General features: G+C 50.7%; 2 protein-coding genes across 4 annotated transcripts in view; both read left to right on the top strand.

Moving 5' to 3' along the window:
- The window catches only part of LOC147259468 (mixed lineage kinase domain-like protein), a 10,642-nt gene extending 9,894 nt beyond the window's left edge, over window positions 1-748 (top strand). The window contains exons 9-11 of the mRNA XM_086209867.1: window positions 63-112; window positions 192-332; window positions 503-748. Of these exons, the coding sequence (XP_086065993.1) occupies window positions 63-112; window positions 192-332; window positions 503-549 (238 nt within the window). The 3' untranslated portion in view covers window positions 550-748. The remainder of the gene's footprint in view (window positions 1-62; window positions 113-191; window positions 333-502) is intronic.
- A 1,341-nt stretch (window positions 749-2,089) lies between these two features.
- rfwd3 (ring finger and WD repeat domain 3) lies at window positions 2,090-10,969 on the top strand. 3 transcript variants are annotated; one of them, XM_086209866.1, is made up of 13 exons: window positions 2,090-2,239; window positions 3,237-3,529; window positions 3,631-3,896; window positions 4,121-4,176; window positions 5,377-5,535; window positions 5,712-5,803; window positions 6,215-6,329; window positions 7,375-7,621; window positions 8,085-8,235; window positions 8,399-8,575; window positions 8,670-8,887; window positions 9,119-9,333; window positions 9,923-10,969. In XM_086209866.1, exons 2-13 carry the CDS (start codon window positions 3,237-3,239, stop codon window positions 10,064-10,066), a joined length of 2,133 nt encoding a protein of 710 aa, XP_086065992.1. In that variant the 5' UTR covers window positions 2,090-2,239; the 3' UTR covers window positions 10,067-10,969. The 3 variants fall into 3 exon arrangements, with proteins under 3 accessions (XP_086065992.1, XP_086065990.1, XP_086065991.1); XM_086209864.1 differs by having other exon boundaries at window positions 5,350-5,535; window positions 9,923-10,968; XM_086209865.1 differs by lacking the exon at window positions 2,090-2,239 and adding an exon at window positions 2,262-3,120 and having other exon boundaries at window positions 5,350-5,535; window positions 9,923-10,968.
- Window positions 10,970-11,835: the final 866 nt, after the last annotated feature.

Below are 11,835 nucleotides of genomic sequence, written 5' to 3'. Positions count from 1 at the left end.
ATGCTAGTTAGCTTAGCACAATGAATTCTGTCAACAGTAAACTCGAAAATGTTGTCTTTCAGCTTTGGAATCGTCCTGTGGGAGATTGCAACCCAGAAGAGACCCTTTGATGGTACGTGTCCACCGCCATCGAGCGCGACCGCGTCAGCGGCTCTGCGAAGGTTCATCTCGTCTTAACTTCTGTCTTCCAGAATGTTCAGATACAGAAATTCATCAGAAAGTGTGCACAGAGGAATTTAAAGAGCCGGTCCCTGACGACTGTCCGGAACCACTGAGACGTGTGATCGACGACTGCAGGACCAACGATTGCTTCCAGAGGCCGTCGGCTGGAGGTGAGTGGTTGTTGCCCTCAGGCCGATATCATCGTGCGTCCTTCAAACAGATGTTTGTGTCGCCTGGGTGTTGTCCGTCTGTGGTCCCCAGTAGATTCCAGCAGTGCGTCGGTGATGATGTCTCGGGGAAGCATGTCTTTCTTCAACTGAGGCTGTTTTCTGTTCTGCAGTGATGATGGACAAACTCCGCAGTGCGGTGGCGCAGCTAAAAATGTGAATGTCCTCCGAATCTTCAGTCTCTGGACATCATGGCTCTCGAGTGAGGAAAACCTGGCCTGTAACTTGAAGAAAATGGATACAAATACGTTCCAAATACTAAAAACTACAAGTTGTTATTTCATGTCACTTTCACGTTATCATTCCTCCTGTATATTTCAACATGCAAGACATTAAAAATGGTGAACTAATAAAATCGACAACACATAAATGAAGCGGTGGTGTCGGTAGTTGATGTGATCTCCACGGTGCTGCCGGGCCGAGGGGCGTTCAGGGTCTTCAGCGAAACAAGCCTTCTTGAAGGAGGGCCTCCAAAGATGTGCAACCTCATGGAGCTGCACATCATCGCTTCCCCTCATGATTTGGTGTCGGCCGTCACGATTGTCTCGACTCCCAACTCGGTCACGATCATGGTCACAGAATGCAGGCGCCAAAGGCTGAGAAGGATAGAACAAATAAGTCGGGTCTGTTGGAACAGGGTACAGCTGGTAAAGACCAGGTCCTCTGCTCAGGATTCACGAGCCCTTCTGGAGTTCTAGAAAAGTCCACTGATGTCCAGTCTGAAAGTCTTTATCATCAATTTACCACAAACATGGAGTTGACATAGCTACGTCACCCACACCTGTGAGCGCGCCCTTCATTTTACTGGCTGTTGATTTCAAATAGATGCAAATTATTTGCACCTTCACAAATTTACAGGCTGGTGGCTGCTCCTGTTTCTGGTCGGGGAGCCAGAAAACTCCCTCATGACAAAGGCAAGCAGTTTGTCGAGAACTGAACTTGGTTTGGTTCAGTCTGAAGCTTCGCCCTGTCGTGGACTCATCAGCACTCCCTTCACAGCTTCAGTTCCCTGGCTCCTCATGACTCACCTGGTCATCATCATACATGTGACGTTACGCTTTCTGTCCAAGCTCCTACGTGCCCTCGCCACACCTGGCTTGTTGAAGTTGTCTCCAACAGGATGATGAAGATGTTGTCTACTCATTTTAATGACTTCTGCTGGGTCACGGCGGTGTTTTCTTTTACTTTAAGAAAGATTCAACAATGTTCTCAGTGCGTGGCAGTAAACGGCTGGTCTGATTGACTCCCTAACGCTCAAACAAGGCCTTCATACGTCTGCATGTCACACCACCGAAAATCGCACCCCTCGCAGTCTGGCGACTGATCGGATTCAGTCATGGGGAATAAGATGGAAGTCGGAATCTTGAAATCAGAGTCAGAGATCAAAGTCTGTCTTGAGTCAGTTGCTGGCTGGTGCCTGCATGTTTATCCGTCTGGATCGGATCCAGAAGAGAAAACTCTTATTTTGATGCTTATTAAATTATTATAGGACGATTTATGATTGACGATGACAAATGAGTGGTTCCTCATGGGCACAGCGACGGTTTCTGTCAAATAACCTTGTTTGCTTTGTCAGCAGGGATGGAGGAACCAGGAGCACCAGGAGCTGGGAGGCTACGTTCTCTGTCGCGTGTGACTCATCCTAACAACACACGATCTTTGGCGAAGACGTCACAGCAGGATGGGGCGGGAAGAGCGGACTGGCGCCGGGAGATTCGAGCCCTCACTGCGGCGCTGACTGACCCGGCATCCCGGGGTGACGGATCTCAGAAATCCCACAAGGACCAGGGCAGCTTGGGGGGGTCATGTGTTCACCACTGCGCGTATGCTGAACTTTCACCTCCCGTCAGGTATGTGGGCGGCGGGCGTCTCACTGCGGCCGGAGCGGAGCTGCCGGCTCGGGTTGGGAACCTGCTGCCGGGCAGAAGGAGCGCACCTTGTTCGTTCCTGCAGCGTTGCCCGTGGCCGCATTTGTGTTGCCTGATGCTGAGAAGCTGACCGTGGATTCCTGGTTTGAATACTGTTAGCCTCGCTTCTCATCTGATGCTAGCTGGTCCACAGACGTTAGCTCACCCGGCCGTGGTTACCAGGACACCCGGGCGGACACCCTGAAAAAAATCTGCAGAAACCCAGTTTTTCTGTAACATGACATTGATGCTTGGAAGTTAATTCGATAATAAACGTGAGCGAAGGCGGATCTGGGCGGCAGGAGGTGCCGCTAGCCTGGTGGCGGCTAGCAGGCCTTTATGTCCTCGGTCTCTATTTTGGTGCCAAGTCGGAGGACCCGCCACCTGCGCCCGGGGACCCAGCGGTGTAACTAGCACACAGCTCAAATAGAACACCGAGAGAATTTCTGTGAAACGACTGAAAGTGGGAGGCTTCAGGTCTTCCCCGCGGGAACTGTCACTTTTTTAAAACGAATATTGAGCTAATTAATGTTAGCTAACGAGTTAGCCAAACATGTAGGATGTGGAACTGGACTCTACGGCAGGTTGCAGCCTAATGTGACGGAGAACCCGTTAAAGGGAAATTGGCTCTTTTTTTTTTAACCCGGACTTTCTTGTCTGAACTTCTTTAGTTTAAATGAATGGTGGAACATTTCTGAACATTAACATTTCTGAAATCCCTCCAGTATGGAACAAGGACAGAGCTGCCCGCCCATGATCCAACGGGGCAACTTGCGACTGTTAAATTACATCCAGTGAAAGTGCATCTGCATGGACAGGCACAGGTTGTTTGTAGAGCTGTCTAACAAGAGTGAAGGCCTGTCTTTCCTTCTGTTTTTAGCATCTCAGCCAAGCTAACTGTCAGCTGACTGTCGCTCCTCCTGGTTAATCTCATGCACAGATGGAGGCCATGGAGATTGACTCCCCTGTGGACAGGGAGGGAGACAGTGGCAGGCAGCCGGAGGTCGCTGCTGCAGGCGGGGCCACGGACGCCAACTCACCTGTCGTCATTACGGACTCTGGTAGCAGCACCGAAGTGGATGAGGATGATGATGAGAGTATAGGAGCGCAGGCAGAGGTCCGTGGTCAACCCCGGCTTCCAGCCACCTGGGCTTTCAGTCAGAGGGTGGTGACAGGGCGAGCGGCAAGCACGCAGGCAGCAGCTCAGGGGGCACCGATACGGAGGAGACTCAGGTACCTGCAGTTACAGCACGAACTAAAGGCATCATGTACTTGACATGCTTGTCCTACTCGTCCATGTCCTGAGATCATCATCTGCATGTTTGCTGCTCCAGGCAGGGTCTCAGGGTGCACTACCCGAGCCAGACCGCTGCACCCTCCAGAGGCTTTCCAGACTTTCTGCTGCGGGCGCCAGCTGCCAGCGTGGTGGAACCAGAGTCTGGCAGCACCACGGAGGTCAGCGAGTCTGACGAGGAGGGAGAGGAGGCGGTGGAGGGGAATGAAGAACAGCCATCTGCTGCAGTGGAGTCTGCTGAACCTGCTAATCCTCAACTCCACTCCTCCTCTCAACACACACGCGCCCCTGAGGGCAGACCAACCGGTGAGTCAGACCCAAACTCACTCAGCATGTTACCTCAGTCATACATGCGCCAAAGAGTGTAACACACATCCTAAGTTACATGATCTCATGAGGACCGTTTTTTTCCCCCTGAAAGAAGTCATGCATTCTATTATTTTTAGGAGCTTTAAACCTACATTTCAAATGTTGATAAAATGTCATCTTGGAGTTCCAGCTGAAGCTCTTTTAATTTTCATCATGTTCAGACTCCACTTCAGTTGCTGCCTGTGAGAGAACAGACGTTGAAGTCCAGGACATCCAGGTAACGCAACACAGGAATGAAGTATTGGTCATCTAACAGGAAGTTAACATGTCAGGGAGGAGGTATGTTTGTAGTCTAACAGGAAGTGGTCATCTCCTGGCTCCTCCTCCAGCAGCCAATAGGATCGCTCCATGTGATTGTGGTGATTGAATCAGTAAATCAGCTCTGGTGAACAGAAGCTGATGATCTTCTAGGTTCAGTTCATCAAGATCATCTTCACTAATGAACCCTCTGATGATGCTGGAAGCCTGGATGCTACGTTAGCAATGCTAAGCTAATGTTAGCCTATGAAGAACTACTCCAGGGTCACATGACTTCAAGGTCACCACCACAAACCTTCAGGCTTCTTGTGTTTCCTCTGATGACCTTTAATGACCTCCAGGACCTCTGTAGGCTCCTCTAGACTCTTGTTAGCAACCCAGGTTTTTAATGGATGGTGAATCTGATGTAGACCTGAACCTCCACCATCCACCGGTCTGGTGATTTCTGGTGGATCTGATGTAGAACTGAACCTCCACCATCCACCGGTCTGGTGTTTACTGGTGGATCTGATGTAGAACTGAACCTCCACCATCCACCGGTCTGGTGTTTACTGGTGGATCTGATGTAGAACTGAACCTCCACCATCCACCAGTCTGGTGTTACTGGTGGATCTGATGTAGAACTGAACCTCCACCATCCACCGGTCTGGTGTTTACTGGTGGATCTGATGTAGAACTGAACCTCCACCATCCACCGGTCTTGTGTTTACTGGTGAATCTGATGTAGAACTGGACCTCCAACATCCACCAGTCTGGTGTTTACTGGTGGATCTGATGTAGAACTGAACCTCCACCATCCACCTGACTCCAGTCCTCATTTCAGGTGTTTAACCTTTTGAATGGAGGCCAGGGACTCAGATGTTCTACAGTTATTCCTCATTTACCAGCTTTAGGATTTATTCCTGCATCACTTTGCTGTGTCAAAGGAAGTGTCACACATAAACACACTATTATACACGGATATACACACAGTTTAGAGCTCGTTGTCTTCTGTTGGTGTGATGTAAGTATTTGACGTGTTGGGTGATGCTGTTAACAACCACAGCCAAGTAGTTTTGATGTGAAGCTCAAGATGGTATCAGGTTTATACAAAGTCTACTTGTGAGACTTTGATTCTCATCTCCTCCTCCAGTCAGCGTCTTTACTCCCGTCGTCACAGAGCGAGGACAGTGAAGGCAACACCTGCACCATCTGTTTTGAGGCGTGGACGGCTGCAGGCAAACACCGCCTTTCTGCTCTACGCTGCGGACACCTCTTTGGCTTCACCTGCATCCAGCGCTGGCTGAATGCTCAGGGCTCTGCAGCTAAATGTCCTCAGGTCAGTCTGCCTGGCGTCTGGACACTGAAGAGCCTTCTTTTAAAGGCTGTTCTCGGGACGTGGCTCTGGAAATTAGCAGTAGCTGCAGATGCTGTGAGGCTGTGCAATCATCCATGACCATTTCATCGGTCTAATTCAAAAAACTCAAGTCCTGTTCTTCTCTTTGTCCTCTTCAGTGCAACAAGAAAGCAAAGCGTTCGGACATCGTGCTGCTGTACGCTTCAAAGCTGAGAGTGCTGGACAACACGGAGCAGGAGAGCCTGAAAAAGTGAGTCAAGTTTCCTGTTTGACTGCCAACAAGCCGAGTCCCGCGCTATGATGAGCTTCTAGTCGGCAGCTTTATCACGTTTTGCAGATGAATTTGCAGCTTTTTCCTCCCAGCTGAGAAGTAACAGGCTGGACTGATGGTCTCAGAGCAACATGAGCACTCGCAAGCTCAACTCCGCTGGACCCCTCGTCTGTCCTTATTTAGCTCATCTAATTCATGGCTGTGTCTTTGTTAGCATACGGCTGCACCTTCTACCTTCTTTTTGTTGTCCTTTCAAAAATAAAATAATGTATTGATTCTGTGAAACAGATTGAGTTCTGTCAAGCCGTATCAACCCATTCCAGCTCATAGGCTGTGAATGGAAAATGATGGATCGGATCAGCTGAGCTTGGTGCGCTGTGGTCTGTGCAGGTCTCTGGAGCAGGAGCAGTCTCTGAGGAGGAAGGCTGAACTGGAATCAGTTCAGTACAAACTCAAACTGCAGGTCGTCACTAACCAGTATGGACAAGCACAACAAGAGCTGCAGGTAACGTCCTGACTTCCTGCTGCTGGTTCTCGACTCTTCCTAATATTACTATAATATTACTACTACTATATGAATGAAGTAATACTTGACGAAAAAAGTGTTGTATTTTTTTTTAAGTACTCTCTGATCGGAGTATTGAGCTCACTCATACCCCTTTCACACTGAAACACGCAGGTCAAAGCAGGTTTTTGTACCCGTGTTTGCGCGGCATGTTCCCATTAATCACCGTGTCCCGTACGGTTCCAGAAATCTGCCGCCGGATCCCCTCTTCGCCGCGGATGGCGAGCAGCTCGCGGACTTCACAATCTTGCCATAGGCTGTCATGATGGATAAAAAGATGTGAAGATGGCGATAGAAGTTGGTTATAAACACGGCCGCGCTTGTGCAGTTCACGTTCAGGTTCCCGGTAGGTGGGAGCCGAGTCAACCCTTTCGCCCAAACACCCGCGTTCACCTGCGTTTTTGGTGCAGTGTGAAAGGGGCTCAAGAGTTTTTTCCCTCCTCCAGCACTTCTTAGTGACTCAGAATGCAGGAAGAACCAGCCATGTATATTTAGCTAGAAGCTAACGAAGAATGACAGCTAACAGCAGCTAAACTGACCAAAAACGTCTGTCCAGCAACTCTCCGGGTGGTCTGGTAGAGTCCAGGTCTCCTTGATCCAGACGGAGGATCAGGGATTCAGTAACACTCGGACTGGAGGTCCAAACAAATGGTTGGAGTTGTAGTTTGTTTTTAGCTGTAATGAAGGCGTTTGTGCCTCACTGGGAGTTATTAAACTACCAGTCAGATACCCGTGGTCATGCTAACCTTGTGCTGTCCTGCACGGCGTCACTGCAGTGTTTATGATCTGCTCGTCGTTCATTTTATTTATTTATTTTCCTAAATATGATGCGTCTTCCTGACACGTTGTGTCTGACGGGTTGGTGTTCAGAGAACAAGTTCAGCCTCAAATTCTTCTGCGGTTACCCGGCACATCTCAGCCTGTGAAGGTTGTCCAGTAAATGTCTCTGTGGTTCAACCGTCTCTCGTGTCTCCTGGATTTGCAGGAGTTGAAGGCTCTGATGGCTCAGGCTGGGAGAAGCTCAGCTCACTCCTCCTCCTCCTCCTCATCTCCCTTGTCCACGCTTGCCCCCAGCTCGTCTCAGAGGTCCGACGGTCCCGCGCCGGCTCAGTACCTCTTCACCAAGGCGGTGCTGGTGTCTCAGGCTGGAGGCTGCAGAGTTTTGTCCTACTGTGAACCTCTGAGCTGCCTGTTGGCGTCGCAGCCGTCACCACACTCCACCCTGGTGCCCGGTGAGACCCCCCCACCAGTGTGTCGGCCCCTCTAGTCGGCCTGCTGTCAGATCGTAGCAGTCAGGCTTTACTAGAACCAACACAGCCACAAACGACAGCCTCCACCAACCAAGCTGGTAACATTCCACAGCAAAGAGGCAGACAAAAGTCATCAAACTAAATTAAGTACTGACGATGGGGGGGGGGGGCTCAGTGCTTCCCTCCTTGTGTCACATTCAAGCTCTCCACAAACAAGTTCACACTGTGGTCTTTGTCCTCAACTCAATCAGCCTGCGCTTCAGTCTGCCTGTGTGAATCCATCCTGACTCAACACGTGTTCACTACCTCCATCCATGTTGTGATTCCTCTCACTTCCAGAGGGGGGCAACGGTGTTGCTCTCGCCTGTGTCTTTAAATGAGGTTTGTCTTCGGTATGTCCTAAACCAGTGGGACTCAAAGCTCCGTGTTGTGGCTCCTCCGTCAGGGTGCGGTGTGAAGAAGGTGAGTGTGGTGAACATGAAGGCCGGCCAGTACGTCCCCATCCACAGCCGACAGATCCGAGGTCTGGCCTTCAACCGACAGAACGACAGTCTGCTGCTGTCGGCTGCTCTGGATGGAACCATCAAGCTGACCAGGTACGTTCAGCCTCATCACAGCCTTCTGTTTAACCTAGAATGGACTTCAGTTTCTGCTCAGTGGTGCGACTCAGTCTATCAGATTGACAGGTTAGACTGAGATGTAAAGGGTGTGTGTGTGTGTGTGCGTGTGTGTGTGTGCGTGTGTGTGTGCGCGCGCAAGTCTGCTCACCAACACGGTGGTCCAGACCTACAACACAGGTAAGCCAGTTTGGAGCTGCTGCTGGTGTCTGGACAACAGTAACTACATCTACGCTGGTCTGAGTAACGGCTCCGTCCTGGTCTACGACACCAGAGACACCAGCACCTACGTCCAGGAGCTGCAGCCGCTCCGCCTCAGGTACACACATACACACACACGCCATCATGTCATATGATCTTGAGCAGATAAAAAACCCTCCTAACTGCTTGTACTTGTCCTCTGATGTTCTCAGGTGTCCAGTGATGTCTCTCTGCTACATCCCCCGAGCGGCGTCCAGCTCCTTCCCCTGCGGCGGGCTGATCACCGGCTCCCTGGAGCGGGGATGTTTCTGGGAGCAGGTCAATGAGACGACGTACAGGCCGCACATCCTCCCCCTGGAGCCCGTCGGCTGCATCCAAGACATCCAGGTGGAGACGGAGAGCAGGCATTGCCTGGTCACCTACCGGCCAGGTGAGCCCGCGACACCACTTGCTCACGCCGTCTCAGAGCACCGGTCTGACCATCACAGGATTGCGGCATACCGCCGCTCACGTACACCAGTTCCTGCTTATTGCTGGAAAGTTTTTGTCATCAACAAAGTAATAGATTGTCGTCCTGCACTGGTGGAAGTCCAGTTAAAAAACTGAACGCTGTCCTGTTGCCAAAGTGACGGACACTGTGTGTGTTCTGCGTCTCCTGCAGGACGCTCCAACCCCTCACTGCGCTGTGACCTGATGGCTCTGAACCGAACGCCGCAGCAGGACTCCAGCCAGCTGCCCAGCTGCTCCTGCGCACCTGTGCAGACCTTCAGCGCCGGCTCGTCCTGCAAACTGCTCACCAAGAATGCCGTCTTCAGGAGTCCTGGTGGGAGCGGGACACTGGTCTGTGCCGGGGACGAGGCCTCCAACTCCACCATGGTCAGTCCTGCATTTGTGTTGACTTGAGTGTCTTTCGGGGACATAAACCTGACACCAGACCAATTGAGTGGGGACTCCAGCTGGCCTCCAAGTGGTAAAGCACTGATTTACTGCCAGTCTTTATCAGTGGAAGTCCTCATCACCAGTGTTGGAATTACACAGAGAGAAGAGGCTCACGGCCTCTCACGCAGCAGAGAGAGACGCTGCCAGCTTCAGGGGGGAAGTCTTGAGGAGTTTTGGGCTTTACTCACTTATGGAACTGCTCTGATTCTGGTCTATGGGGGCCAGGCGTTGCTGGTGAGCTGCTGTAGTTCAACTTCAGACTTAAACAGAAAGTCCCTCACACACACACACACACACACACACACACACACACACACACACACCCTGCTGTTACTGTGTGTAGCTCCTGCCTGGAGCACCACCAGAGTAAAACAAAAACTGTTGTGTTTTCAGAATTTCGGCATCAGCTTGGTACTGAGGTCTGGTTCAGTTGACGTCAGTAAACGGTTTCCTAATGTTTATGAATGTACTGCTGCAGTCCACAGTTGGCACACATGTAAAACCTGAGCCTCCTCCTCTTCCTCAGGTGTGGGACGCCAGCAGCGGCGCTCTACTCCAGAAGCTTCCGGCCGACCTCCCGGTGCTGGACATCAGCCCGTTCTCCTTCAACGGTGAGCACTTCTTGGCCTCACTCACAGAGAAGATGCTGAAGCTCTACAGGTGGACATGAGGAGGAGGAGGAGGACTCCACTGAATCTCTGAGCTCAGAGAGCTGCCTTGGACGGGGCGGAGCCTGACATGCTGCTAAACTCTGATCATTTGTTTACTCGCACAAAACACAGGCTGGTTACTGGCAGGGAGATGAGCGCGGACACACACAGAAACACACACACACACACACACACACTTGGCTCATGTCACGTGGTTCCTTTGTTAAACCCTTTATGGTGAATCTGCTGACCTTTGACCTGTCAGCTTAAAGAGTCAGTAGTTCATCCTCCATCTTCTGTGGTGCCTTTGAGGCTCCCTCATGCTACAGTGACTCACTGTCTCCCCCTTGTGGAAGAAAAAGGTATCACCATCCAGGCCTGACCTGCATCGGTCCTCCACCTGAGAGGAAGAACTTTCAACGGCTCCTAAGAGTTCAACAGAAAAATGTTTTAATGCCAAAAAGGAAATGTCCTGTTCAACATTTCAGTCTGGCTCCACCGAGAGGAAGACGTCCTTCAGTTCCGTGAAGCCGACTGTGTTCCAATCCTCGGATCAGGTTCTGTTTGTGAATACAGACATCGCCGGTGGTTCTGAGTTTGATTGTCATCATGTGTAAAAGGTTTACAGATCATAGCTGCTGGATCAAGCCAGCTAACCGTCAGAGAGATTTTGTCCCAGTCGGCTAAAAACGTGAATCTTCTTTGAGTCCGATTTTCTTTGGTTCCTAAAGGTCGTGTCTCTCAACCAACTCTGTGTCAGCGCCATTCACAGATTTGATACTCGTTTCCCGTCTGGACCAGAACATTAAGTGCCAAAGGACTCTGCTCCTGTCAATGTCCTCGCTGAATGTGTATATATTTACATTTGCTACTGTTTGTTTGTATGGCAAAGTTAATAAATCTGTTATTTTTAAATCTAACCTGTCAGAGTTGGACAGCTAATAACCAGCCTGTCGACCACCGCCGCCGCTGCGGGAGGAACCTGTCGAGTTTCCTGACTGTAGAACTTTGGTGCCTCCCCAGTGCACCAACAATTCTGAAATAAGTTTAGTCTCCTGCCAGGAAAATTAATGGTGGTGGTGGTGGGGGGGGGGGATTCACCACCAGCAAACATTATTAACTAAATTAACCTCATCTTTACATCGTTGATGTGTCAGATGGCTGATTGGCTGGTTTTTGTATAAAAGTACTCCAAAAAGAAGTATTAAGAACGCAGTGGAGCAGTGGTCCTCCCTGTGGTCCTCACTGTGGCCCCCCAGCAAGAAGGTTGTGGGTGGAGCCCCGGCTGCAGCACGGGGTCTTTCTGGGTGAGTCTCCATGTTCTCCCTGTTCCTGCTGGGTTCTCTCTGGTACTCCAGCTTCCTCCACAGTCCAAAGACATCAAGAGGGACCAGGTTAATCCAGACTCTAAATTGACCGTAGGCGTGGCTGGGAGAGCCAATGGTTGTCTGTCTCTATGTGTTGGCCCTGCCATGGACTGGTGACCTGTCCAGGGGGAAGGCTGCTGGGATAGGCTCCACCCCCACCACCCTCAACAGGAGAAGAGGGAGAACATGGAGGGAAGTAAAAGCCAAGTCCCCACAGTCAGTATGGTTCTCAGGTTCTGTAGGTGGAACTGTCTCCAGGGTTCTTTAAGCCAGTTTTGTTGCTATTTGAGAATTTACAGAAGCTTTTTAAACAACCGTCGTCCATTCATGGAGAGACACTTTATCTTCACGTTCTTGTCAAAAACATTCCTCTCAGTCGCGTCTCCTCGGTGTTCTGAGGTTCTTCGAGGCCAAACGGAGGA

This window comes from Aulostomus chinensis, chromosome 7, assembly GCF_037954235.1.
Source record: "Aulostomus chinensis isolate RoL2024-O1b breed Wild chromosome 7, RoL_Achi_v1.0, whole genome shotgun sequence".
Classification (NCBI taxonomy): domain Eukaryota; kingdom Metazoa; phylum Chordata; class Actinopteri; order Syngnathiformes; family Aulostomidae; genus Aulostomus; species Aulostomus chinensis.
This window is presented reverse-complemented; position numbering and strand designations above follow the sequence as displayed.

Bases quoted from the DNA above. Each gene is read 5' to 3' on its own strand.
- rfwd3 (XM_086209864.1), top strand. From the start codon at position 3,237: ATGGAGGCCATGGAGATTGACTCCCCTGTGGACAGGGAGGGAGACAGT. The intron at 5,804-6,214 runs GTGAGTCAAGTT...TGGTCTGTGCAG, and splicing joins GAGCAGGAGAGCCTGAAAAA to GTCTCTGGAGCAGGAGCAGT. The intron at 6,330-7,374 runs GTAACGTCCTGA...CTGGATTTGCAG, and splicing joins AAGCACAACAAGAGCTGCAG to GAGTTGAAGGCTCTGATGGC.